The 27,964-nt window shown below is 39.1% G+C and overlaps 1 protein-coding gene across 1 annotated transcript; it reads right to left on the bottom strand.

Annotated features, from left to right (window-relative positions):
- Positions 1-27,964, bottom strand: LOC5576873 (DNA translocase FtsK). Its single transcript, XM_001662921.2, has 3 exons — positions 27,511-27,964; positions 686-941; positions 1-623 (listed from the first exon to the last, which is right to left on the bottom strand). The coding sequence occupies exons 1-3, from the start codon at positions 27,520-27,522 to the stop codon at positions 235-237; spliced, it is 657 nt and encodes a 218-aa protein (XP_001662971.1). The 5' UTR covers positions 27,523-27,964; the 3' UTR covers positions 1-234.

Raw genomic sequence — 27,964 nt, 5'->3', positions numbered from 1 at the left:
TTTTAATTGTAAAAGTCGTTTTATTCTATCCTGATAAGGACGTACCCTGAAAACTCATCTCAGCTTATGGAGAAACATCTGTGTACCGCAAACTGACATACATTGTAAACGATACCTCAGTGCCTGTCTTCGTTGATTAATTTTACAAGGAAAGCGCTTGGCATACACGGAAAGTTGACTTAGGGACACACGCACATACACATACACTTATGAATAAATGGTAGTATGGATGAATTAACCGGTATAGCTTAGCGAGTACGACCCAGTGTTGATGTCCACCCTGGCGTTCGGATGCCAATATTCAGAACGTTGCTGTTGAGGAGCTGGTTGGTAGTACTGTGGCTGAGGCTGGAATCGATGCTGAGGCTGTTGGTAAACTGGAGCAGCTGGGGCAGGGGCTGGAGTTACGTTGTTCTGGTAGTACTGCTGAGGAGCTGGGTTATACTGAACTGGAGCAGGTCGTGGCTGGTAAGCAGGGGCCGATGCTGGCTTGGAGTTGTATCGTGCGTCTTTGTAGTAGACGCTTGGATCTTCACGGTATTGGCCATCGTCCTCTTCGTTTGGTCCCAAAGGTGGGTAGTTGGTGTTGGTCAGAGTTGGTGGTGGTACGTTGATGTCGGTACCTAAAAGGGGAACGAACTGTAAGTTGAAATCTTGAAAGAAAAGTTTACTATTTTTTTCATACCGGCTGGTTCAAATCCTCGTTTGCTGGCACCGTATTCTATCTCACGTAGCTTTCCGCTGTCGTCAACATAACCGTACTTCCCCTGCACCTCCCCGGTTGGATATTTGGTTTCGATTTTGAAAGACCCGTCCGCCGCCTCGTAGCCATAGCTGTAGCTTCCATCCTCGTTGTGTCGGTTGATCTGCTTCAGGATGGGCACCGGCGTAGTGTAATCCCTCTGTGCTGCGATGACTGTCACAAGTGCGGACAATATGAGCTGTTGGATTGTTAAAGAGAGAGAGGGAGAATGAGAAAAAACAACCAGGATTAGGCGAGCTCTCAATTAAGTCGACAACTATTTGACTTGGGCGCCGTGATATTCCTCCCGGACTGACTCGGTTCGTAGATAGGTGTTTGCTTTTAATTTGGTTCTCTGGTGAAGTATGCTTCCAGGAGACAAGTGAGTGCGGCTAACTGTTGAGGAAAGTTAAGTACTTCCAAGAATAAATTAAGTATTTCATGAACCCGAATCACACTCGTTTTTCGATCCAATTTGGGCATTGTTACTGTCGAAATTGTTATGAGGGGTCACGTTAGGATTCTGTGTTTATTCATTTGTAATTAATCGACGCGAATGCACACAGATCCAGGAATACATTTTGGATTTTGATGGTATGGATAAAACAAAGAATAAGTCAAATCCTTTGTTCTCGTTACTATACAATTTGCATTTTAATAAATAAATGTCTTATTTTTTATTTATTCATATGGAACGTCATATGTGAGAAGCATATCTTCAAAAGAAATGGGATAGGTAAATGCATCATATTGTGATTTTGTACAGGAAGTTGTTCAAATAGATTTATTTTTGGGTTTCAATAGCATATCTTTGCTAATTTAACCCAAAATTCGTATCTCTCTGAAATCGAATTCACAAGATTATCACATATTTGAATAAACTATAATACAAGTCCCAGGACTGAGCATGAAAATGAGCATGATAGACCGCCCGCAGTTGCTGCTCCGTTATTGCAAGAACAGCTGTAATTGCATAGGGAATTAGCATCGTCAATGTGTAAGTCCTGGTGCTCTCATTATAATAACAAAAAATAATGGCACCCACTGAGGCCAAATGCAGGTTAATTTGGGGACGGGAAGGAAGTGTTGACGATGTTACTTGCTTTTGAGGGGCAGGATCCGTCATTGATTCTAAAATTTTCAAAAACAGTTTTTTCGTTCAAAATTAATAAAATTTGCAGGAAAATGTGTTCACTGTATTCTATTCTCCAACCGAAACACAGTGAATACATTTTCATCGAATAATTTTTAGTTTCGAACAGAAAAACTGCTTTTGATGATGACGATGATTACGATGACGGAGCGTTGAACGTTATGAAGCCGTTGAGTTTTCTACACTTCCTCAAGAATTCTGATGCTTTCCGGCAAAAATAGCTTTTAACGAGCTTACAGAAATGCTCTGTAACTATGAGGCGGTAAAATACATGTGCTACCGATCGCATTAGTCTGCGGTATTGACCCACAACCGCGCATTAGCATGCGGTATTGAGTGACAACCGCGCAGTAACGAATACTCTTCCGTCACCTCAGATATCTGGACGCATGCAGAGTACATAACGATGCTGGTAGCTTGGTATCGTGACGTAATGCTGCAAGGGTATATCGATCATCGATTGCAGCAACTTTGGTGACTTCACGTGGGGCACTGTGGCACCTCTAGTCTTAGTTATTACCACCCTGAAACATTTCTTTTTCCGATTCTTGACTTCCTGTTCAGAGCTAACTTTGCCTTTCTGAACGGTGAGAGGAACTTTCCTCAGCATGGAAGCAATACAATGCTGGTAAATATTGGGTATAACGTATCATTTGTATTTCACATACCTGAAGGAATGAAATAGACCCCCTTGTGTGTTTCTCATCATTCTGCAGAGCAACTCCTATCCCTACCTCCTCACCGCACTGGCCGTGTATGGGCAACCTTAGGGAAGATCGGGTATCCACGGTGGGAGCTTTGGTCGTATGCTCACAGGGAAGAGGATGTTAGTAGCTACAAACCTAGAGCGTTTGATATCCATGTCAAAAAGCATTAAAAACATCGTTAGAGGCGTCCGATCATCTTCCGAGTGCCAACGAAGTTATGTAAGCTAAACTATGGCCCTTAAAAAGGTTTAAAGGAATGATCCACAAGAAATCTAGAACCCGCTGCGCACCAGGCGTCTTGGGCCGGTCGAATTGTTTTAGAGAACCATTTTCACCGTGTTGTTACCTGAAATTCTGGTGACATACCTGGTCTTCCGTAGCCTCCCAATTTTTTCGATGTGGACGATGGTTGGTTCAGCCAGCACCTGGTGCAATTCATGGTTCGTCCGCCTTCTTTAAGTACCGTTTTCCATCTGCACTCCGCTGAAGATGATCCTTATCCACGTTCGAAAACACCAAGGGCACGTTGATCCTCTGCACACAGGGTCCATATTTTGTACCCATAGAAGAGTACCGGTCTAATCAGCGTCTTGTTGACTTCGTGCGATGGCGAACTTTACTCGATCGAACTGCTCTGCGAAGTCAAAAGTTCCAACCGCGATGCTTCTCTGGATTTCTCCGCTGGTATTGTTTTCGGCGGTCACCAGTGAATCCAAGTACATGAATTCTTTGACAACCTCGATTTCATCACCGTCAATATGAACTCGAGGTGGGGGGCGTGCCGTGTCTTCTCTTGAGCCCCTCGCTATCATGTACTTCGTCAAAGACACATTGATGTTCAGCTGGATTCGCCTACCTTCAGCCCTTAGTCGGATGTGCGTATTCGCCATCGTTTCAAATTTCCGTGTTACAATTGGGTTTATTCTACGAGTGGCCTGAGGTGAAAATTGTCGGTGTCGTATAGCAAAGTAACAATTTTCGACTCGAGTGAAGTGACTCTCCAGTTGATTTGCACGGCGAGTCACTTCACTCGAGTCGAGAATTGTCACCTCGCTATACGACACCGGCAATTGCCACCTCACGCAGCTCGTAGAATTAACCCAAATATCAATGTCGTCGGTGATACCTAGTTGCTGAACGGACTTTCGGACCACTATCCCCGCTCTTCTTATCACACCCTCTAACAAAATGTTGAACAGTAAACACGAAAGGCCACCAGCTTGACGTAATCCTCTGGGAGATTCGAAGGGACTTGAGAGTGTCCCTGATACTCGGACTACGCACATCACTCGCTCCATCGTCGACTTGATCAATCCTATCAGTTTGTCCGGGAGACCGTATTCGTGCATAATCTGCCATAGATGATCTCGACCGATTGTATTATATGTCGATTTAAATCGATGATGAACAAATGATGTTGGCATTTCTGAAACACTTGACGTGTGGCGAATGTCTGGTCCATTGAAGCTCGTTCGCCCATAAATCCTCGCTGATATTGCCCAACAAATTCTCTACCAATTGGTGATAGACAGCGGCATAAAATTTGAGAGCGTCCCTTGTAGGCGACGCTCACAATTGTGATCACACGATAATTGTTGCAATCCAACTTGACACCATTTATCCATTCCTCCGGCAATTATCTCTTCTCCCAAATCTTAGAAATAACCACAGTACAGCACTCTTGCCAGTGCATCACAACCTATTTTAGCAGCTGGCTCGGTAGTTGACCCACTACAGCGGCTTTGTTGTTTTTCAACCGTCCATTCTCCGTTTTTTATCTCTTGAAGATCTGGAGGCAGAAGTCTTTCATCATCCGCACGTGCTGGCAAAGTTTCAGCTTATGGCAAAAGCCTTTGTGCGAACGGTTCAACTTCTCGTAAAACTTACGTGTGTCTTTAGGGCGGTACATTTCTTGCAGTGTTTCTCAATCTTGCTCTTCTTGTTAGTTCTTATTTATCCGGAAAGTCGAGATCTGTCTGTTCCATACTTATTTATACCGTGCCTCGTTCGCTCTCCTGCATTCTTCTCATGTTTCAACTGCTCGCATTCGCCGTTGTATCAATCGTTTTCCCGATTCGGAGCCGCTGAATCTAATGATGCTGCTGCGGTGCTATCTATCGGTTCGGATATGCTTCCAGCCATCTTCAAGAGTGGCGGCACCAAGCTGCTCTTTCGTTGGTAGGCCCCCTTCAACTGCTGTGGGTATTCTTGGGCTACGTCTGGGTCCCATAGCCGCTCGATGTTGATCCACGGCGGCGTTCGGCTTTGACGCGAGTTGACATACAGCGACTAGATTTTCGGGCTACTGAATCTTTATTCGTACTGCGGTATGTGCAAACATACATCGATGTGATTATCTGGTGATCTCCAGTTGGCAGAGAAGAAGGTGCATCGTACTACTATACCACGAGAAGTTGCAATGTTGACGCATCGTTGGTTGTTGTCTTTCGATACGACATGCAGGCTGTTCCGCCCGATCTGCCGTCAGTATATCTCCTCTCGTCCTACCTGTGCGTTTATGTCACCAACAATTATTTCACGTCACGCAATAAAGGTATGCGATATGAGTATTTTTCATGACGATACAAAGCGAAACGATATGCGGAATTTTTAAAATGATTCTTAGCAAAACGAAACGAATAATTGAAATATTCCGTAAACCGATACGAAATTAAATCCTCACGGAATGTTTTGAAACGACACGAAATCTCGAACGAATATTCCGCGAATTTTGGTACACATGCACATTGGGTGACTTCTTATATTTTTGGCAGCATATAATGTAGAAACGGTCGTATTCAAATATTTGTGAAGGAATTCCTAGACGATTCCAGTAAGAATTGAGTTTTTGAGGTGTTTTGAGGTTTTTTCATTTAAGATTCTTAATTTAAAAATGACTACTGAGCCTCGAAAGTATTTTAAAAATTTATTTGAAAATTATGCAGACCAGATAAATCATAGATTCATCCCTTCCCCGAAGGCCGTAAGAACGTGGCCGGCTCCCTTATTGACTTTTAAAAATTGAGCTCTATATGTGCACATTGAGAATGATAAGCTAATCCCAAGCCCCATTCCTTAAATCTGTGTGCACCTTCGATTGTTCTGGTCAATCACGAAATAGAAACTACGAATTGTACAGATGACCGCTCATGATCAAGCTGAACATTGAGGACTCTTGCCCCGCAATTATTGTAAATAGGTTTTTTTACATATGTGAGGGTGATATACTACATAGGAGTAGAAGCGTGTACTATGTCGTTTTTGTTCGAAATTTAACACGAAATTTCGCGAAATGAAACGAAATCGTAAAATAAAAATTCCGCTTGTATGAGTTCCGTGGAATTCCGCGGAATTTCATTTCGAAGCGTGTTTGACGGAATCATTCGGTATTTCGCATACCCTTATCACGCAACGAGCATCCATCATATATTTGCTCCAGCAGTGCGTAAAACGGCTTCTTCTTGTTGTCTGGACTCTTAATCTTGCACATCCTTGCGTTGATCGGCTGCTACCCAATAACGTGTTGCCGCTTCTTGCCCAATACTATGAAGCAACAACTTTGGTAGAAGGTAGCCGCGCGGTGCCCGCTTTTCCACACCTTCTGTTCAGTTCAACAAAGTTCCTGTAGCGCTACGGTATCGAAGTTATGGGCATGTAGTTCGTCATTGATCAACCTGTCGCAACCTGCAAAACCAAATGACTTGCAGTTCCACGTTCCAAGTTTCCAATCGTTATCCTTATTTTGTCGTGTGGGTCTTTGCCGATTGTTCCGGGTAGTTAGGGGGACATGGGGCAAGAAGGACATTCGGGGCAAAAGTGCCACCTCTAATTTCACGTAGTTCAAATCAATTTTTTGATGTTTAACGCAGGATAAGTATAAATTGAGTACTAATTGAGGGTTGTGTAAATATTACAGTTAAAAATGTTTAGTACAAAAAATTAGAAAAATGTCTTTAACTCTCCAACGCAAAATATGCGAAATATTATAAGAATGTAAGACTGGAAAACAAGGTTTGACTCCCAATAAATACAAAAAATATTGATTTTTTCCGAACAGTATTGACGATTTTCAATTGTTTAATATAGCTGTGAGGATTTTTTTTCGAAAAAGTCCTTTTGACATTAAATTTTACATGTATAATAACAGTATGTCTTATGGGGCAAGAGGGACACCGCAATTTTCTCATATAAAATCAAATGAACTTTTATTTTTCTTGTCTAATATTGCATTCAATCAATGTTTCCTACTAAATAAAATCAAAATAAACCATCTTGGACATTAAAAATGGTTTCTGAAATTTTTTACTATTATTGTTACAGTCAAATAAGATAAAAGCTAAATTAAGTTTAAAATTACTTTTTAACTTTAAGTCAACTTTCACCCCTTAGTTTTTATCTTTACTTACTCTAGAATTTATCGTTTAGGCGGGGAAATAATAATATACACAATTTGTGGCATTTTGCTCTGGTGGTCTTCTTGCCCCATACGAGTGGCACTCTTGCCCCGTACCTCGTTTAAAAACCTCATAAGAAGGGACATTTTCAAAAATCTCAAATCATCATGTGTTTCTTATATTTTTGAAATCTATCAATAACATCATTTAGAACAAGAGCTGAGCTTGCCCATACACTGGAATAATCTTAAAAAATTGTGCTTATCAACCATGATTTGAACCTATATATCTTAAGGTGTCTTTCTTGCCCCCAGCCCCCCTATTCGCAATAAGGCATTTTTGTGGGTGGCTTATTGGGCCTACGCCAACACTTCTGCCTCGCCGGAGCGCCATCGTGCCAGCTCTGTTTAACGCCCCAACTAACACTAAGACGATGGTACTACTTCCTTGGATTTGACTGTGTGCGATGCAGCATTTCTCACTCAGCTGCTGGAAACAAGAACAGACGCTGTTTGAGCCGTACCTCCTGGTGAACAGACGCTCGAGACGTACCTCCTCCATCTAGCTGATGTCAGAAGGACAACAATGCCCAGGCTGCACTACCAGCTAAGTACGCAACCCTTAGCTGGTGGTCTTTGTCATTGTTTGGCCCATGGACGTGTGAGGTTCTAATTTGTGAGCAGGCTTCTTCCATGCTTTTGACCTAGCCTCTTTTTTCCCCTTTCAATGATCAACTACATAAAAGAAGCGATTTTACCCACACACACACAAACTGAGCGTACGCACTCTGCGGGATGAAGAGTTTACACGCTTATGTTTGCTTATTTTCATTCCCACGGTTTCAAAGGGTTTTTTTGACAACCTCAGTGCTTTAGAAAGAAAAAGATTGTTTGTTTCCTTTCTTAGTTCGGGGAAGAGCTCTTCTTCCAGCGAGCTCTTCGTTGTCTCTTTGCAGCTCTTTGCCCAAAAGGGCTCGATACACGTTTAGTGGATACGAGTAACTGACACTGAATAAGACTGCAAGTGGCAGTCGAAATACGCGTATCTGTCAAATATAAGCATTTAGGAGCGGAATTAAAAGATACACGGTACTCCATCTACTTTTAAGTTTCTCTATTGAGATTCTGCTCAGAGGATTCGAATACATTAATAAAAATAAATTCGATGCCTGATAGACTTCGACATCTCCTATATAATAGAGATCATCACAGCAGACCAAATCACATATTACTACGCACTGTTAGTTGGCCGATCCTTCTCCGACATTATATTTTAACGTCAAGAAGCAACTAGAGGCTCCATAACTGGAATAGGGTAAGCTTTATGAAGTACAGCTAATGAATTGTTTGTACTCCAGCAGCCATCAACGATGCATCTGAAAGCAACGTCGTGTACCTGGGATGGAGTCAATGGGGAGATTGCTGCAGTAGGGTACCCGACAGAACAGAACTCCTTAAGATGGGTCTGAAGATGCTGACCAATTGTCTTGGAAACAGATCAGCTACCGAAGGAGTGGAAGAAGGGGGTTATGTGCCTCATTTCAGGGGGACAAATCGGATTGTATGAGCTTTAGAGTTATTTCCATTCTAAAGGCGGCCTATAAAATATTTTTCCAAATCATGTTTCGAGTTCATTAGAAGTTTTTAAATCAGCTTCGCGGATATCGTATCTGATCTTTTCTATAAGACAAACTTTCTTATCCCAATACACCATCTAATAGCCTAGCCGAGGAAAAAATTTCAACAGATCCATTCAATTTGTTTGTTCCGTAAATGATATATGAAAACAGTGCCAGTTGAAGATTTGTAAAAATTTCAGACGTATGCACCTGCTTGAAACATGAAGCTTGTGGAGAATGCCTCACTTCCTTCGGGGACCAAAAATGTTTATCCTGAAAAAATCCTCGATCGGTGAGCCTCGCCTCGAACCTTTTTTTCTCTACATGGACATGCTGAATAGCTGCACCTTACCGCCACAGATAATTGGGCCCCAACTTAGCCCTATTTGCTGCAGGCATTTACTTGGAAAGCGTTCGGTATGAAAATTGCATGTTTTTTGTGTGTTAAGCTGTATTGAGCATCCGCTTCTTCTTCTTGACATTAACGTCCTCACTGGGACAAAGTTTGCTTCTCAGCTTAGTGTTTTTATAAGCACTTCCACAGTTATCAACTGAGATCTTTCTTTGTCAAAGTTGCCATTTTCTATGCCCAGGGCAGCCAAGGAAATTTCAATTACGAAAAGATCCTGGACCGACCGGGAATCGAACCCAGATATCTTCAGCATGGCTTTGCTTTATAGCCACGGACTCTAACCACTCGGCTAAGGAAGGCCCCATGTGCTGCATGTAATTCTCTTGTTATATATTGCGTTTATAAATGCTTATAATTTATCGCCCGGTAAACTTTTGCATATAGGATTTCTGAATTATACTCTGATTCCAAATTGTAAAGTTTTTCTCAGATTACAATTATAATTAATCCACCAACAAAGTTCATGAAGTCCAAACAAAACTCAAACAAGAGGCTTAACGGAAGTTAATTTTATTGCAACAACACAACCCGTCGATAAAACAAAGCCGAAACAATCCGATTAAATCCGCACCGTAATATGAACTTTTCCAACGCTTTTTCGTCGCTTTCATGCTTCGCCGGGCGGGAAATGTGTCAACATCAATCATCGTTCACTTCTTTCAATAAGAAAAAAAAGTGAACCGCGTTTCATTTGGAGAATTTTTCCTCCCGCAATTGGGTGTTCTGAGCTTGCAAATTATATTCCCGTCAAAATTTTTGCACGTCTGGGAAAGGCGGTTCCGCTGAACTCATGATGATAAACAAATTTCATATATGAGCCAACTGTGTATTTCTCAGTGGAAGACTATGTAATGCAAACATAATTGTAATGTCATTACCACTCTACCTACCTACCACTACCTACGCGTGTAACAATTGCAATGGGGATGAATGTGCTACGCATGATTTTTTGTCTGCCTCATATATCGCTTTCTATTATGATTTATGTTCCAACTGAGACAGAGCCTTCTTTTCAGCTAAATGTTCTTATGCTCAAATCCACAGTTATTGATTGAGAGCTTTCTTTGCTAATTATTTGTTAAATTCACATCCCTGGAAGATATTAAAATTTGGTCCCCTTTTATTTATGGCATTGAAAATTCATAATTAAACTGGTAAATTAAAGCTACGTTATCATTGTGTAGTAATTGATTGATTCTTAAATAAAATCATTCTATTACATTTGATTTTTCATATTACTAGCATATAAATGCTTTTCGCTTATCTGGGGCTGAGGTTTTCCCTCAGATAAGAAATTCTCAATGACGACACTGTTCTCTTAGATCCCGAAAATTAATTGTGTATTCAAGTGGGATATTCTTTGTTTTACTTCGAATTAAACGTCCCTGAAAAGCAACGAGCAGTAGGGGGACATGGGGCAAGAAGGACACCCGGGGCAATAGTGCCACCTCTAATTTCACGTAGTTCAAATCAATTTTTTGATGTTTAACGCAGGATAAGTATAAATTGAGTATTAATTGAGGGTTGTGTAAATATTACAGTTAAAAATGTTTAGTACAAAAAATTAGAAAAATGTTTTTAACTCACCAACGCAAAATATGCGAAATATTATAAGACTGTAGGACTGGAAAACAAGGTTTAACTCCCAATAAATGCAAAACATATTGATTTTTCCGCACAGTATTGATGATTTTCAATTGTTTAATATAGCTGTGAGGAAATTTTTTCGAAAAAGTACTTTTGACATTAAATTTTACATATATAATAATAGTATGTCTTATGGGGCAAGAGGGACACCGCAATTTTCTCATATAAAATCAAATGAACTTTTATTTTTCTTGTTTAATATTGCATTCAATCAACGTTTTCTACAAAATAAAATCAAAATAAACCATCTTGGACATTCAAAATGGTTTCTGAAAATTTTTACTATTATTGTTACAGTCAAATAAGATGAAAACTAAATTAATTTCGTAAAATTACTTTTTAACTATAAGTCAACTTTTATCCCTCAGTTTTTATCTTTACTTACTCTAGAAATTATCGTTTAGGCGGGGAAATAATAATATACAAAATTTGTGGCATTTTGCTCTGGTGGTCTTCTTGCCCCATACGAGTGGCACTCTTGCCCCGTGCCTCGTTTAAAAACCCCATAAGAAGGGACATTTTCAAAAATCTCAAATCATCATGTGTTTCTTATATTTTTGAAATCTATCGATATCATCATTTAGAACAAGAGGTGAGCTTGCCCCTACACTGGAATAATCTTCAAAAATCGTGCTAATCAACCATGATTTGAACCTATATATCTTAAGGTGTCCTTCTTGCCCCCAGCCCCCCCTATATTTTTCTCTGCAGGCACACCTTTCATAATTAGTAGGGTGTTGGGCTTTTGATGCCCAGAAAGATAAAAGAAGAAACACCGGTGATGGGGAAAAGGACGCGCCTGTGGCGCATTAATTTACACGCGATCAGGTGAAACTGTGTTGAATGGATAATTTCCGGGCTATGATGACCAAAAGAGCAGGTATAAATACCTTTTTGAAACACTCTTTAAAAAGCTGTATTGTCTTACATTTTAAGCACATTATGAAACTGAAACCAATTAATAAATATCCATCATTTAAGGTTTAATATTGTAAGACATGTAATATTCCTTGGCATCATATTGTCAAATAGCTTTATCTTTGATAAAAAAAAATTACTTTTCATATCCGATTTATTTGGAATAAATTAAAACCATCTGATTGTCATCCCGAACTTCGACAGTAACGATTGTTTCGTTTTCTAGTGTTCCAGCTGCCACAGCAGATTCTGTGCAACCTCACAGTGGTTCAAGTTTATTTGCACTATCTCCACTGTGACATGTTTGCAGACACTTTTTTAAACGCCGGAAATCTTAGGCCTCCTGTTTGTTGTCCTCGTTGTTGGCACAGATCAGACAGTTCGGTGTTTTCTGGCAGTCTTGCGTCTCATGGCCTTCTTCTCCACACCTTCTACACTTCTTTTTCTATACATTTAAGTAGGTGAGTGGTGTGGAGCTTCTGAACTGTTCATTGGCAAAATCGGAATGTTCGGGTCCCCTCCTGGCCGGCGGGAAAAAATATAGATCAACTAGTGGGCTATGAAAGTATTATAAGCTAATATCTTGATATCTAAGGAGAAGATTATTTTCAGCATTCACATTTTTAAAAGTTGCGTTTCTTTTTTTGGTAATCTAAAATCTTCCACAGATAACATTCAGAAAATTCGCCTTGGAAACATTTGTGCCATGGAAATTGATCTTGTTTTTCTCGAAAATTGTCCCAGCATTCATATTTCAAAAATAATCGAGTTCTGATTCACTTCTTGAAGAATTCTTTGACTTCACCAAACAGTCTGTCCAAGATCGTACCAGAAACATTCGACAATATTATCAACAATCTGCAATATATCTTAGGAGCAATCTGTCCTTAATATTCTATGGAACTCAAAAAAATCTGACAAGTTATCTTAAAACGAATCCATCCAGGAATTCATCGAAGAGCATGTCAAAAAAATGAAAAAGATATAACTCTACATATTCCTCAAGAATTCCTCCTACGAGTTTTCTTGATGATTTCTTGCAATTTGGCAAGGATTTCGTCAATAATTACTCCAGGATTTATGCCAGACATTCTTCAAAACACAAGGCTTCATGGAATGTATCAACAGTTCTACCAAAACTCACAGGATAATTCATTGAAATTCCACCAATAATTCGCCCCAATAAATAGGCCAATAATTTATATCACATGACCATTCGTACCACCTACTTCCAGCACAGCCTTCCTTACCAATACACCTGGAGATCACCACAGCAGAAAAATCACAAATCGACCACGTTCTGATTGATGGACGGCACTTCTCCGCAGTGTTGTGAAAAACTCAATTTCTAAAAAGGATTTAAAATATACCTTTTCCGTTGACCGGTTTCGGCCACGATGTTGCCCATCTACAGGACGATGTCCAAAACATCGTGGACATCGTCCTGTAGATGGGCAACATCGAACCCGAAACCGGTCGACGAAAAAGGTATATTTTAATTCCTTTTTATGTTTGTAAGAACAATAAGTGTTGTGTCCAGTCTCGCGTCGTGTAGTGTAAATGTCTCATAACTCACGCTTGTTTTTTTTTTCATGCGTGAGTCGTCAATCACGCAAATCAGCAGTCAAAAATCATGGATAAGTTGGCTCACCTTTTTGGCTCATTGTCTCATATTTCCACAGTTTATTCACACACGGCAATAATTTCTTGTTAGTCTGGTAAAATTGTAGTAATCCTTTCTAACGTAAACAACAACATTCGAGTTTCACGAGTTTTGCGACTGAATCATTTTTTACGGTTTGAGTTGCTTGAGTGATTTTGCATCAAAATCTCAAGCATGAGATTTGCGCAGCAGATCTTTAATAAGTTTACTCTCACGGGAGAGTGTATTGATTGAGAATTGAGTGTGAGTTTTTCAACACTGCTTCTCCAACATAATCGACGTCAGGACTTATCATGGCGCTAACATCGACCACTATCTGGTGATGGTTAAACTGCGCACAAAACTCTCCGTCGTTAAAAACGTACGGTATCGACGGCCTAGAGCGGTATGACCTAGAGCGGCTTAAGCAACCGGATGTCGCAACTGCGTACGCGCAGCACCTCGAAGCCGGAAAACGATGAAGCCCCTCTTGAGGACTGCTGGAGAACAGTAAAAGCAGCCATCAACGATGCAGCTGAGAGCAACGTCGGGTACGTGGGACGATTGGTTCGACGAGAAATGTAGCCTGATTCTGGAGGATAAAAATGCAGCGCGGGCGGTCATGCTGCAGCAAGGGACCTGGCAGAACGTGGAACAATATACACGGAAACTGCAACTGCAGACCCACCTCTTTCGGGAGAAAAAACAGCGCCTGTGGGAGACGGAGTGCGGTGATTTGGAACAGCTGTGCCGGTCTCAATAAACACGTAAGTTCTATCAGAAGCTAAACGCATCTCAACGGCTTCGTGCCGCGAGCTGAGATGTACAGGGATAAGGATGGGAGCATCTTGACGGACGAGCATGAGGTGATCGAAAAGTGGAAGCAGCACTTCGACGAACACCTGAATGGCGCTGATAGCACAGGCAATGAAGGATGGGACAACGGAGGAAATGCCTTCGTCAGTACTGCGGGCGATGGAAACCAACCAGCCCCCACTTTGAGTGAGGTTAAGGATGCCATTCACCAGCTAAAGAACAATGGAGCTGCTGGTAAGGCTGGTATAGGAGCTAAGCCCGGAGAGGCTGGCTTTTTGTCTCTAACGGCTGATAGGCACAATCTGGGAAACAGAACAGCTACCGGAGGAGTGGAAAGAAGGGGTAATATGGCCTATCTACAAAAAGGCGTCAAGTTAGATTATGAGACCTTGCGAGCGATCACCATTCTAAATGCGACCAACAAAGTATTATCCCAGATCTTCTTCCGTCGTCTATCACCTGTAGTAAACGAGTTCGTGGGATGTTATCAAGCCGGCTTTGATGACGGCCGATCGACTATGGATCAGATCTTTACTGTACGGCAAATCTTCAAAAAATGTCGCGGAAACCAGGGGCCAACGCATCACCTTTGCAACAATTTCAAGGCGGCATACGATAGTATCGACCTTGTAGAGCTATGGAAAATCGTGGTTGAGAATAGCTTTCCCGCGAAGCACACGAGACTGATAAGAGAGACGATGGAGGGTGTGCAAAATTGCATGCGCTAGAAGGTGTTATGCGGAGAGCCGGGCCTAACAGTCAGGGTACGATTTTTACGAGATTCAGTCAATTTGTTTGCTTCGCGGATGATATGAACATTGTCGGCCGAAAATTTGAAAATATGGCAGACCTGTACACCCACCTAAAACGCGAGGCAGCAAAAGTTGGAACGGTAGTGAATGCAACCAAGACAAAGTACATGCTAGCTGGTGGGGCCGAGCGCGACAGGACTCGCCTAGATAGCAGTGTTACGATAGACGCGGATACGTTCGAGATGGCTGATGAGTTCGTTTACCTTGGGTCCTTGCTGAGGGCTGACAATAACGTTAGCCGTGAAATACGGAAGCGCATCATCAGTGGAAGTCGGGCCTACTATGGCCTTCGAAAGAAGATGCGATCAAAAAAGATTCACACCCGTACCAAATGTACCATGTACAAAACGCTTATAAGGCCGGTAGCCCTCTACGGGCATGCAATGTGGGTGATGCTCGAGGAGGACTTGCAAGCACTTGGAGTCTTCGAACGTCGGGTGCTAAGGACGATCTTTGGCGGTGTGCAGGAGAACGGTGTGTGGCGACGAAGGATGAACCACGAGCTCGCCTAACTCTACGGCGAACCCAGTATCCTGTAGGTGGCCAAAGCTGGAAGGATACGATGGGCAGGCCATGTTGCAAGAATGCCGAACAGCAACCCTGCAAAAATGGTGTTCGCTTCGAATCCGGTTGGCACAAGAAAGCGTGGAGCCATATATTACAGCAGTTTCTAAATAAATCCGTGAAGTAATTGTATAATGTTAAAATGTAGGAATATTGGTAGTCTGAAAGAAATTCTTAGTTTTTCTATGGAATCCATGAAAATCTAATGCCAGAGCCCCGGCATCTTTACCAAGAATTCGCTGAAAAAATCTTGAATTGTTTCCTGGAATGCATGATAATATCCTTGAATAATTTTTAAGAGGAATTTCGATTGTAATTCGTTCATGAATTATAGAGGAATTATCCGATGCAATTTTTTGAGAATTTGGAGTTGAACTTTAGAAAAAACATAAAGTTGCAAGCAGAAAATAAATAGATGATTGGAATAGGTTTCCTTTATGTAGACTAATTGATGAAAAAAAAAATCAAAAATAGTCATTTGAAAAAGAAACATCTCAAGTAGAAAACGTGATCGTTTAACACTAAGCTAATAAGCAGGCTTTATCCAGTTTGAACACACCGACAGGAACAAATAAGAGGAATTTCACAATTTTCACACAATTCAATGGAAAAATCACGAAAAAGTCATCAGGTTTCGGATCAGGATATAAAGTTTCGCATTCAAATATGTTTTCCAGTTTCGGCTTATCTCACTTGGGAAGCGACACGATAAATGTTGTACGCGTTAGTTTAACACGCACAGTGCAATCACTTGGGGCAAATAAATTCTTAAATGAGGGTCATACACAATATTGTCCCGCTCGGCACAATAAATTCAATTTTCCTCTTCCATCCAAGCCGCGATTTCGTTCATCAAGGCATAAAACGCGTAAATTAAAGCAAGGTGAAAAACAGACTGCAGGCAACTACCACCCACTTTTCCCTGATTAAAACCGCCCAAGTAACACAGCTTGTCATATAATAGTTTAAAATTAACGTTTTATACTTATTCGGTTGTATTTTTTTAGTATTATTTAGTTAATATCGTACACCTATATAGCTGAAAAAGCGCAAAAAATGGCGCCTTATATAACATCTCGAAGATTTTGCAAGACCGTTTCAATGGACGATTCATTAACGTATTATCAACATAATGTAAGCATTCATTGAATCAGAAATAATTATAAGTTATAATCAAGTTATTTGGTAGCTATTTGCACTTGCAAAAAACTTGTATAACTCATCGGCATTTATTTGTTGAAATCAAGCAGATCATAAGTGATATAACTTGTAAAATGCAGTTATACCACTATCTCATCAATATATAATGCAGTCAGTTGTATTGGTTGAAATGTAGCTATTTGCAAGTGATTTAACCCACAAAATACTCATGTATTACAAACTTATCATTTGACAATACAATTTTATACTTTATACAGAGTCTCATAGAAAACTGACAAATTTACTATATGCCTAGAATCATATGGCTACATTGACCCGATAAATTATTCACAAGTGGTGAAATAAATTACCACAATTGTTATTCCTATAAACAATTCATTACAATAAATTTCAATCCATACCAGTAGTTATATGTTCATTGCGGTGAAAGATTTATCGTGAAACTGCTAATTATATTTCACTAAAATTCATGCGCCAGTAATGCAAATGAAAGACGATACATAGAAACAACAAAGTTTTCCTATTTTATAAGATTTGTTGTGATGTTGTGGATGAATAATATGGCGGATTCTATGCGAAGTATACAGTGCCGTTCATAAATTGATGAAAGGGCTTACGATTCAAGCAGAAGCTTGTGATGAAATCTTAAAATAATTTAAAAGTAATACATATATGAGAAAATACGTTTAAATAATTTGCAATAATCGGCCACATTGATTCTGACTCATACTTTTGATCCATTTTAAATATCACATATTTTCACAGCATCACCAAATTGAATGAAGATCTCCAACCAAAAAAGTAGGGTATTCATCTCTGAAATTATGATTATTTAATAATCTTGGCCGGTACTGTAATCTATACGGCTTGCAGTTCAACAACAATAGTAGGTTTTGAAAATATTTCTAATATACGTTTAAAAAACATCTTTAGAGCATACTCACAATTTGCTCTCAAATAAGCTATTATTTTGTTTTGCGATTACTAATATAACACAAAAATAACTTCATTACAGCTTCTTGTTTTTGCAAATCAAAACCTTTCTAAACGTCAAAATATTAGTTGTTTATAAATATTGCAATTATAATGACGGGCGTACTAGCACAGTAGATCTATAATTTGTTTAAAATTATATTCAAAGCGATTGTTTGATACTTTAGCGATTGGAATAAGCAAGTCATTAAATCAATGAAGACACAGGTATTTCACGTCTGGAGCCGAAATAAAACGATCAAGATTGTATGGACAAACGCCAATCGCCTGTTCACCGATTACCGATGGCTCTGAAAAAAATGCATTCATCGATCACCGAGCAAAGGTCAGTAGTGCATTTTCTATCTCGATTTTAGTCTGACTATGTCCAGGTATCCGCGTAAACGAACATACTTCTGTTATACTTCTCCAATCAGGATCTTGGATTTGACATGCATGCAAATTTGTGATCCTCTAGCAGAGCTGACAACACAATAAAAACCCTGCAGAGATTTGAGTGTTTCAAAAAGATTCATTTTATAGAGCTTGTACCAGCTTCTTCCTCGCAAAATACAGATAAAATTATCAGAAGTAGGGGGCCTTTACTAATGTTTGAACGTAGTTGAAAAAAACATTAAAAATACATGTTTTGACCTTAAATTTTAACATTGTTTACTGAAGAGGTTCCAATATGAAGTTATATTAACATTAATATAGCAATAATAATACCTCAGAATGGTGTTAAATTGCGATCTAATACTTTGACAAAACATGTTTTTCAAAAACTATTTTTTAGCATTTATATTACACATGTAGTTATAGATTTCACCAATAGAGCTCTTGTATAACAAGCTCAAACACTGCGGTTGATGAAGAAGTATTTGGTGTTACTTGGGCCATCTCCCTGCGCTTGCTTGTTTCTCCCGAATGGTAAATCCTGTCGCTCATTAGAGAAAGCCAACAACGGTGTGCGAGGTCACAGACAAAGGCCACAATTACGCTCGTAAAAATATTATTTTCAGCTTTGAATTTCATCATCATTGTCTGACTGCCGGATGTTGGAACGACGACGAACAACTGGGAAACCCGGAGACAACCCACCTAGTGGGGAGTGGGATTTACTTGCACCATTTAAGAAATCTAAGATCTGTGGCGTTTTTTGCACAGTATTGGACAATACATTTGTAACCTTTTCTTTTTTTTGTCAGAAATTACGTTTTTACTACTAAAACAAAGTTTTTGAGGTATATTATAATAAATACGAGTTGAAGAGTACATATATTCTTCCTTCTTCTTCTTCTTCTTCTTTCTGGCGTTACGTCCCAACTGGGACAAAGCCTGATTTTCAGATTAGTGTTCTTATGAGCACTTCCACAGTTATTAACTGAGAGCTTTCTTTGCCGATTGACCATTTTTGCATGTGTATATCGTGTGGCAGGTACGATTATACTCTATGCCCAAGGAATCGAGAAAATTTCCATTACGAAAAGATCATCGACCAGCGGGATTCGAACCCAAGACCCTCAGCATGGTCATGCTGAATAGCTGCGCGTTTACCGCTACGGCTATCTGGGCCCCTATTCTTCCTTATTTTGTATGAAGAATATTTTTGTTGCAACATGAGTTGAAAGTCATAGCTAAGACCTTAAGAACCGTTTAGCGAAGCATAAAAATCAAATTCATTTCTTATTTTAAAAAGTAGATTGTTTAACTCAATTCATTCACATTCTTTATCTTCTAAAACATGTTAACATTTTTAAGTATTCATTGACATCTGGTCAAACAAAGTTCTTGTTTTTTTTTGTAAAATAAAGAAAAATATGGAGAAAACTACCTTTTACTAATATAAGTAATAGTTTTAGACAAACTTGAAATTCAACAAACTTTCATAAATAATTTGAAATGATACCAAATAACGAAAACATTACTCACTTGAAAAATCATCCTCAAATCACTTGCGGAACCTCTAAAGTTTAATGTTTTATGTTTGAGTTTTGAGATAACTTCCTTAATATGATTAGAATTCCGACGAGCCAAAACAAAAATTCCGCACCCTAGTGTGACACTCATTATAAGTATTAAACGTAATCTTCAGGGATACATACATTGATTGCCTTTATCCAAGAAGAATTCAATCTCTAACTTAATTTTGGTTTGAAATTAGAGCCTTTCAGTATAAATCTTATCTGTTGTCCACAAATGTTAAAAAAAAGTTAAGACAGAGGACAACCAGCCCTGCATGGCAGCTTCTCCGATGCTCGCATTCCCTAAAAGCAATTGTAGCAGCAGACTTTTGACGTCAAACTATGTATACTACCACTACAAATGATAGCGGGTACGGCACCGGAGGTATACTCGAAAGTTGACTTGCATTGTTTCTGTAAAACAAATGGAATGGAAGATGTTATAATCAGTCGACATTTGGAAGCAGCGGTAAATATTACGCAACTCCAGTGTGGGAAAACAGGTTTTCAGTTCTAAAGTTTTGCACATGATTTTTTACGCACTAAATATTCTAATTATTTGAATTGAGGGAGCAGGATCCATCATTGCTTTCATAATTTCCAAAAGTAGTGTTTTCGATCAAAATCATGGAAATTTACATAATTTAATTTATTGCAGTTACGAATCCTTCCAGATTCTTGAACGTTGAAGATATCGTTTTTACTCATATTCCGAACACTTAAGACCAACGGTGACTTCAAATGCATCTGATAGGCATAAATTAGCAGATATTTTTTGTAAATTTCAATTTTCTCGCAAAGTCTAAATGTTATCTGTTGGGTGTAATGATAATAATGACAGAATGGAGAAAAAATGATGCAGGTGAAATTGAACAATTTTCTGACGGAAATCCTCTTCATAATGGTGCATTTGGTAGAAAACCAATAAAAATAACATCTCTAAGGCTTACTTTTTATCAAAGGTAACAAGTCCTTATAAATCTATATTAACGCTCCTAGAGCTATATTTTTACCAAGGCAATTCGTCACTTTTTGATTCATTGCGTGAGCAGAATATAATTTAGGAAAACTATTTTATAGCTTTAATATCACAATAGCTGTTATTGGTTTCACCTCTTAACCTCTTATAAGACAATATCGTCTACCAATGCGCATCGTTTCTTCGTGCTGTGCGTACACGAATTCTCTCTGCTCTTGGAAGTTTTCTTAAAAATTTCCTAATGCAATAAAACAGTACTTTTCAGTGCTACAAAAACAGTACTTTTCAGTGCTAAAACTAAAAACGGTACTTTTCAGTGCTACTGAAACAGTATTTTTCAGTAGGGTAATTTGCCCATTATTGCGGTATTCCCTATATACAAAATGTTTTACCAAAAAATCACGTATACAGATTGAAAATCTGAACACATGCCAAAAATGCGTTGAAAAACTAATATACAAGATGATCGCAAGAAAACAATCTTTTGAAATTGCATTGGATTAATGAAAACTAGTGAAACAAATTTTTAAAAGCATCAACATTGTGATTATACTAATAATAAAATCATTCTTTATACAGCGACTAGTGGTCTCAGATGGAAGAACCTTGTCGTTTTACGCTAACATTGTCCAGCTACGACGGAAGAGGAGACGAAACCGGCAGAAAATCATTCGATTCTATTGATTTGTCGTCGAATCGTGACATAAAGTAATGAAATAGTTTTCTTTACAGATATGTCCAAAATCAAACAAACTGACAGTACCGTGCAGTGTCATTAACATGGAGGGTGCATAATTTCAATGCTAAAACATTGTGTGGCATTGAATGTATACTGAATACAATAAAATCTATGATTTTTGGTTTACCGCAATAATAGGACGGCACTACCGTAATAATAGGATGAAATACCGCAATAACAGGACATATGAAGCGCTTCAGATTTATGTTAAAAAATATACGATTGATTCGAAAATTTACTCTTTTTCTTCACTATACTCCAGATAAAGGATAGTTTTAACACTTCACATTGCAATATACTATAATATTTAGGTTTTGGACACTGAAATACGATTTAAATTTCAACACCGTGCTTAAGTCCTCCATAATAGGACGGTTACCCTACTATTTTTTCTACTATTGATCTCTGTACGATCCTTGAAACCTCTCGAAGGTCACGTCTTCTTTAGTTTATTCACTAAACATGGTTGCAACAACATACAAAAGGAAGGGTGAATCTCTGAATTCACAACTTCCTTCAAAGAAGTGGGATTTAAAACTGTCACTAAACGAGGCAAGAATGGAAGAAAGGACGTTTCTCAGGAATGCGAACTTTCTTCCAAGGGTGAAATGAATAATGTTGATAATTGTATCGAAATGAGCAATCAGTTCGATGCTCTAGACAAATTTTCCGAACACCAAATCGAAGCAGCCTCTAGCCCAGGCTCTTTGATTCAAGTGAGAAAGCAAAGAGTGCCGCATATCGTGGTCAGTTGTTCCAAATTTGGGGGATTTAGGCAGGAGATTCATTCATATATTTAGTTAACATCTACACAGATAACACTGAATCAACAATTTCACGCCACAATACTCGGTTCGTAGCCGCATCTCTCCATCCTCGGTTCTGCCCCACGCTCGCCAAATCGATACGCACTTGATCCGCCCACCTAGCTCGGTGCGCTCCACGCCTTTTTGTACCAACCGGATCCGAAGCGAATACCATCTTTGCAGGGTTGCTGTCCGGCATTCTTCCAACATGCCCTGCCCATCGTATCCTTCCAGACTTGGCCACCTTCTGGATACTGGGTTCGCCGTAGAGTTAGGCGAGCTCGTGGTTCATCCTTCGCCGCCACACACCGTTCTCCTGCACACCGCCGAAGATTGTCCTAAGCACCCGACGTTCGAAGACTCCAAGTGCTTGCAGGTTCTCCTCGAACATCGTCCACGTTTCATGCCCGTAGAGGACTACCGTCCTTATGAGCGTTTTGTACATGGTACATTTGGTGCGGGCGTGAATCTTTTTTGACCGCAGCTTCTTCTGGAGGCCATAGTAGGCCCGACTTCCACTGATGATGCGCCTCCGTATTTCACGGCTAACGTTATTGTCAGCCGTCAGCAAGGATCTAAGGTAGACGAACTCGTTGACCACCTCGAACGTATCCCCGTCTATCGTAACACTGCTACCTAGGCGAGCCCTGTCGCGCTCGGCCCCACCAGCCAGCCTTTCCGGACCCATCTTTATGAGTTCAGCTCCGATACCATCCTTACCATCCTTACCAGCAGGCAGGAGATCTTGAACTCCATTAGGGGAATCGAGGTTTCGAGGTTTCCAAATCGCAAAGAAAGGAGACTTTCGCGTTTTGCCGGAAACTCTTGAAGATCACGAACTTCTTCTCAAACATCTTGAAGAGAAGAAGCACAAATGTTTTACTTATGATGACAAAACTGAACGTTTGTTCAAAGTCGTCTTGAAAGGACTCTCAAGTGACTATATGTCACCTGAAGAGATCGAAAATGGATTAATTGATTTACTTGGATTTTCCCCAGTCCAAGTAATCATTATGAAAAAGAGAATCCAATCTGGCATTGTTTTGAAAGGGCTTTCTCAAGAATATTATTTGGTTCACTTTAACAAAAAAGAACTAAATAATATTAAAGCTTAAGAAAAAGCAAAACTTATGTTCGATGTCCGTGTGACGTGGGAACATTTCCAGAAACCTAGAGGAAGTTACCAGAACCCCACTCAGTGCCGTCGGTGCCAGAAGTGGAGTCATGGAACACAAAATTGTCGCATGGATGCTAAATGCATGATTTGAGGAGGTTTTTCTCACTCCAAGGACGTCTGTCCAGTGAAAGAAGATACCGATAAGTTCTTATGCGCCAATTGCAAGGGTAATCATAACTCAAATTTTTGGTCTTGCCCTTCGCGCAAGAGAGTCGTTGAGGCTCGTGCCAGGCTGATGAAAGATAATATCTGTTACGGTAACGGTCGGTTCCCGAATTTGCCTGGTAGAGTATCGAACAATGCTCATTTTTCAGTAAACAATCGCTTGATCATGAATCATACCCATCAAGAAGATCATAATCATGCTCATTAGCAAACTAATTTTTTATCCGTCGGGTAGCCGTTCGTTCAATTTCGAATGTATCTACCAACGGTAAATCCTTTGCCGATATCGTAGCAGGTGATTTAAACTCCTCCCCTATTCGTACTATGAGTACTCATTCTATTTGTTTCAAATCAAATGGAAAAATCCTACCGCCACTGGTAACTAGTACTCCGCTTCTTCGTCTACCGATAATTCTAACGGGTCATCATCAGATAATGTTACCAGTACAAGTGATATGTCTGCCTCAGATTTTAATTTTCTAACTGAACAATTGAATCTAATGATTGATGCAATGTTCAAAACCACCACTATGACTGAAGCAGTCCAAGTTGGTTTTAAATTTACAAATCAAATTGTTATTGGATTACGTTTTTTTTAATAAGTCCAAATAATTATTTTTTTTTAAATTGGAATGCTCGTTCTTCGAATGGAAAAGAGGACGAGCTGTTTGATTTTCTTTCAGTTAATAACGCGAATAGCAGTTATTACCGAAACGTATTTATAACCTGGATCTAAACTCAAAACGGATCCTAACTTTTTTGTTTATCGCAATGATCGACTTGATGGGGCATGTGGGGGAGTTGCAATCATCATTCATAGGCGTATAAAACATCAACTGTTTTCATCATTTGAAACTAAAGTTTTTGAAACTTTAGGTGTTTCTGTTGAAACACAGTTTGGTAAATATACTTTCATAGCTGCCTATTTGCCTTTTCAATGCTCTGGACAGCAAGTTAATTGGCTTCAAACTGACTTGCGAAAATTAACTCGCAATAAGTCAAAATTTTTTGTCATTGGTGACTTTAATGCCAAACATCGGTCATGGAATAATTCTCAAAGTAATTCCAACGGCAGAATTTTATTTGATGAGTGCTCTTCAGGATATTTCTCAATTCAATACCCTGATAGCCCTACATGTTTTTCCTCTTCTAGAAATCCATCTACGATTGACTTGGTCTTAACCGACTCTAGTCATCTTTGTAGCCAATTAGTTACTCATGCTGATTTTGATTCTGATCATGTCCCTGTTACATTTCAAATATCGCATGAAGCGATTCTCAATCCTATCAGCTCCACTTTCAATTATTTACGAGCCGACTGGAATATATATGAAACGTATGTTGACTCTAATCTTGATGTTAACATTTCTTTAGAAACTAAAATTGATATTGACAATGCTCTTGAAACTTTAACAAATTCCATTGTTGAAGCCAGAAACATTGCAATTCCAAAATGTGAAGTAAAATTTGAATCCGTGATTATAGACGATGATCTTAAACTCTTGATCCGTCTTTAAAACGTGAGGAGAAGGCAATTTCAACGCACTCGTGATCCTGCTATGAAAATTATATGGCAGGATTTGCAGAAAGAAATCAAGAAACGTTTTGCAGATTTAAGAAACAAAAATTTTGAAAATAAAATTTCTCAATTGGACCCCGGCTCTAAGCCCTTTTGGAAATTATCTAAAATCTTGAAAAAACCTCAGAAGCCTATACCGGCATTGAAAGAGGAAAACAAATTATTACTAACTAATTGCGAAAAAGCTCAAAAACTTGCTATGCAGTTTGAAAGTGCGCACAATTTTAATTTAGGACTTACTAGTCCAATTGAAAATGAAGTTACTCAGGAGTTCGAAAATATTCTCAATCAAGAGAACGTTTTCGAAAATGCCTGGGAGACTGATTTGGAAAAAGTGAGAACTATTATTAAAAAATTCAAAAATATGAAAGCTCCTGGCGATGATGGAATTTTCTACATCCTCATCAAGAAACTTCCAGAAAGTAGCTTATCATTTTTAGTTGATATATTTAACAAATGTTTTCAATTAACATATTTTCCTGACATATGGAAAAATGCTAAGGTTGTTCCAATTTTAAAACCAGACAAAAATCCTGCAGAAGCTTCTAGCTATCGTCCAATCAGTTTGCTTTCCTCCATCAGTAAACTTTTTGAAAAGGTTATTTTGAACAGAATGATGGCCCACATCAACGAGAATTCAATTTTTGCCAATGAACAGTTCGGATTCCGCCATGGACATTCGACCACTCATCAACTTTTACGTGTAACAAATTTGATCCGTTCCAACAAATCTGAAGGCTACTCTACTGGTCTTGCTCTTCTAGACATAGAAAAAGCATTCGACAGTGTTTGGCATGAAGGTTTGATTGTAAAATTGAAAAATTTTAATTTTCCAACATACATTGTTAGAATAATTCAAAGTTATCTGTCAAATCGTACACTTCAGGTTAATTATCAGAACTCCAGATCTGAAAGACTTCCTGTAAGAGCTGGTGTTCCCCAAGGCAGCATTTTGGGACCAATATTATACAATATTTTCACATCTGACTTACCTGAGTTACCTCAGGGATGTCAAAAATCTTTGTTTGCGGATGACACAGGCCTCTCCGCAAAAGGACGAAGCCTGCGTGTCATCTGTAGTCGATTGCAAAAAAGTTTGGATATTTTTTCTTCATACTTGCAAAAATGGAAGATTTCTCCTAATGCTTCCAAAACTCAACTAATAATATTCCCACATAAACCAAAAGCTCTTTATTTGAAACCTTCAAGTAGACATGTTGTCACGATGAGAGGGGTTCCAATAAATTGGTCAGATGAAGTTAAGTATCTAGGACTCATGCTAGATAAGAATTTAACTTTCAAAAATCACATTGAGGGCATTCAAGCCAAATGTAACAAATATGTAAAATGTCTCTATCCCCTTATTAATAGAAAATCAAAACTTTGTCTTAAGAACAAGCTTTTGATATTCAAACAAATTTTCAGGCCAGCCATGTTGTATGCTGTACCAATATGGACTAGCTGTTGTAATACCAGGAAGAAAGCTCTGCAGAGAATTCAAAATAAAATTTTGAAAATGATTCTGAGGCTTCCTCCCTGGTATAGTACCAATGAGTTACATAGGATATCCAATGTTGAAACATTGGAACAAATGTCAAATAAAATAATCAATAATTTCAGGCAAAAATCGTTACAATCTTCTATTGCCACGATTAGTGCGTTATATGTTTAGGTTAAGTTAGGTTAAGTATATTAAAAACTTTTTTCTTTCTCTTATAAGCAGGTGAAATCAACTCACCTGTAAAAAATCTGAACTGCTACGGCAAATGAAATGTAATATGTTGTTAACAAAATGTTAATAAAATCTTAGATTTGTTTTACCAAATTAGGATGATAGTGTTGTCTAATAACACAGAACACCTAGATATAAGAAATAATGAATGTAATGTTTGGAATAATACTAATAAAGAAATTAAAAAAAAAAAAAAAAAAAAAAAAAAAAAAAAAAAAAAAAAAAAAAAAAAAAAAAAAAACCTAACTTAAATGCTCTTCCAGTCTTCCTTTCCTCGCTTGTGTCCAAGTAAACTTTTCCACTCTACTGCACCTTACAGAGCACCTCTTCGGTTTGGATTTGTGATGAGCCACAGAAAGAAACGGCATGACACATAGGACACAAACTCAAGCAAAAGTATGAACGATGCTTTACAGAAGGATTCAAGCCATTCTCAACGTTGGACACTTCTTCTTGGCATTACGTCCCCGCTGAGAATGGGCCTGGATCTCAGCTAAGTGCTCTAAGAGCACTCCCAGAAGAATTTTCTTTGCCAATGTTACCAAATTGATATCCGTATATCGTGAGGCAGATTTGATGATAGTTCATTCCTAGAGAAATTAAGAAAATTTCCATAACGTAAAGATATTGGACCGACCGGAAGTCGAACACCCTCAGCATGGTTACCTGTGGGTATTACCACTAGGTTATGGAAGGCTCGTTGGATATCAAGCGTTATTTTCACTCAAGGATTTTCATCACTAGCGCCACAAATCATCGCACACTTTTCTTAGTATACATAAAACGTTTCGTAACCATTATGGGTACTTACCAAAGTGTTCATTTTTCGGTCTGCTGATTTAATTAAATCAAAGAGAAACAATCAACAAACGATTAGCGAACGGCCGCCGAGATGAATGATGATGAGTGCCCGATGAGATTCGAGTTTTCCTTCCTGTGCCTTTTCCACGAACTGTTGGTGGGCAGGCGATGACGATGCTATTGAGGGCACTTTTCTTCGACTTTTTTTCCTTTTTTCAGATAGAACGTGTATAAAATATCACTGATTAGATCACTTTGCCAACGCAGAACTTCTGGCTCGTCTCGAATGTCGTCGCGCGCGCGTTTTCGAAACTAAGGACAATCTGTTCTTTCGCTTTGCACCCAAAGTGGATCCGGATCGAGTTAAGTCGAGCACTGTTCAACTCGAATCCGAAGAACCAAATAATGAATGGTCGACAACGATAAAGGTTTGTTTACTAACAGCTCGCACGCAGAGAATGGAC

Source organism: Aedes aegypti, chromosome 1, assembly GCF_002204515.2.
Source record: "Aedes aegypti strain LVP_AGWG chromosome 1, AaegL5.0 Primary Assembly, whole genome shotgun sequence".
NCBI lineage: Eukaryota > Metazoa > Arthropoda > Insecta > Diptera > Culicidae > Aedes > Aedes aegypti.
This window is presented reverse-complemented; position numbering and strand designations above follow the sequence as displayed.

What these genes read in the sequence shown, in the direction of transcription:
- LOC5576873 (XM_001662921.2), bottom strand. An exon ending in ACGAGGATTTGAACCAGCCG is followed by an intron (nt 624 to 685) that starts GTATGAAAAAAA and finishes TTCCCCTTTTAG; the next exon opens with GTACCGACATCAACGTACCA.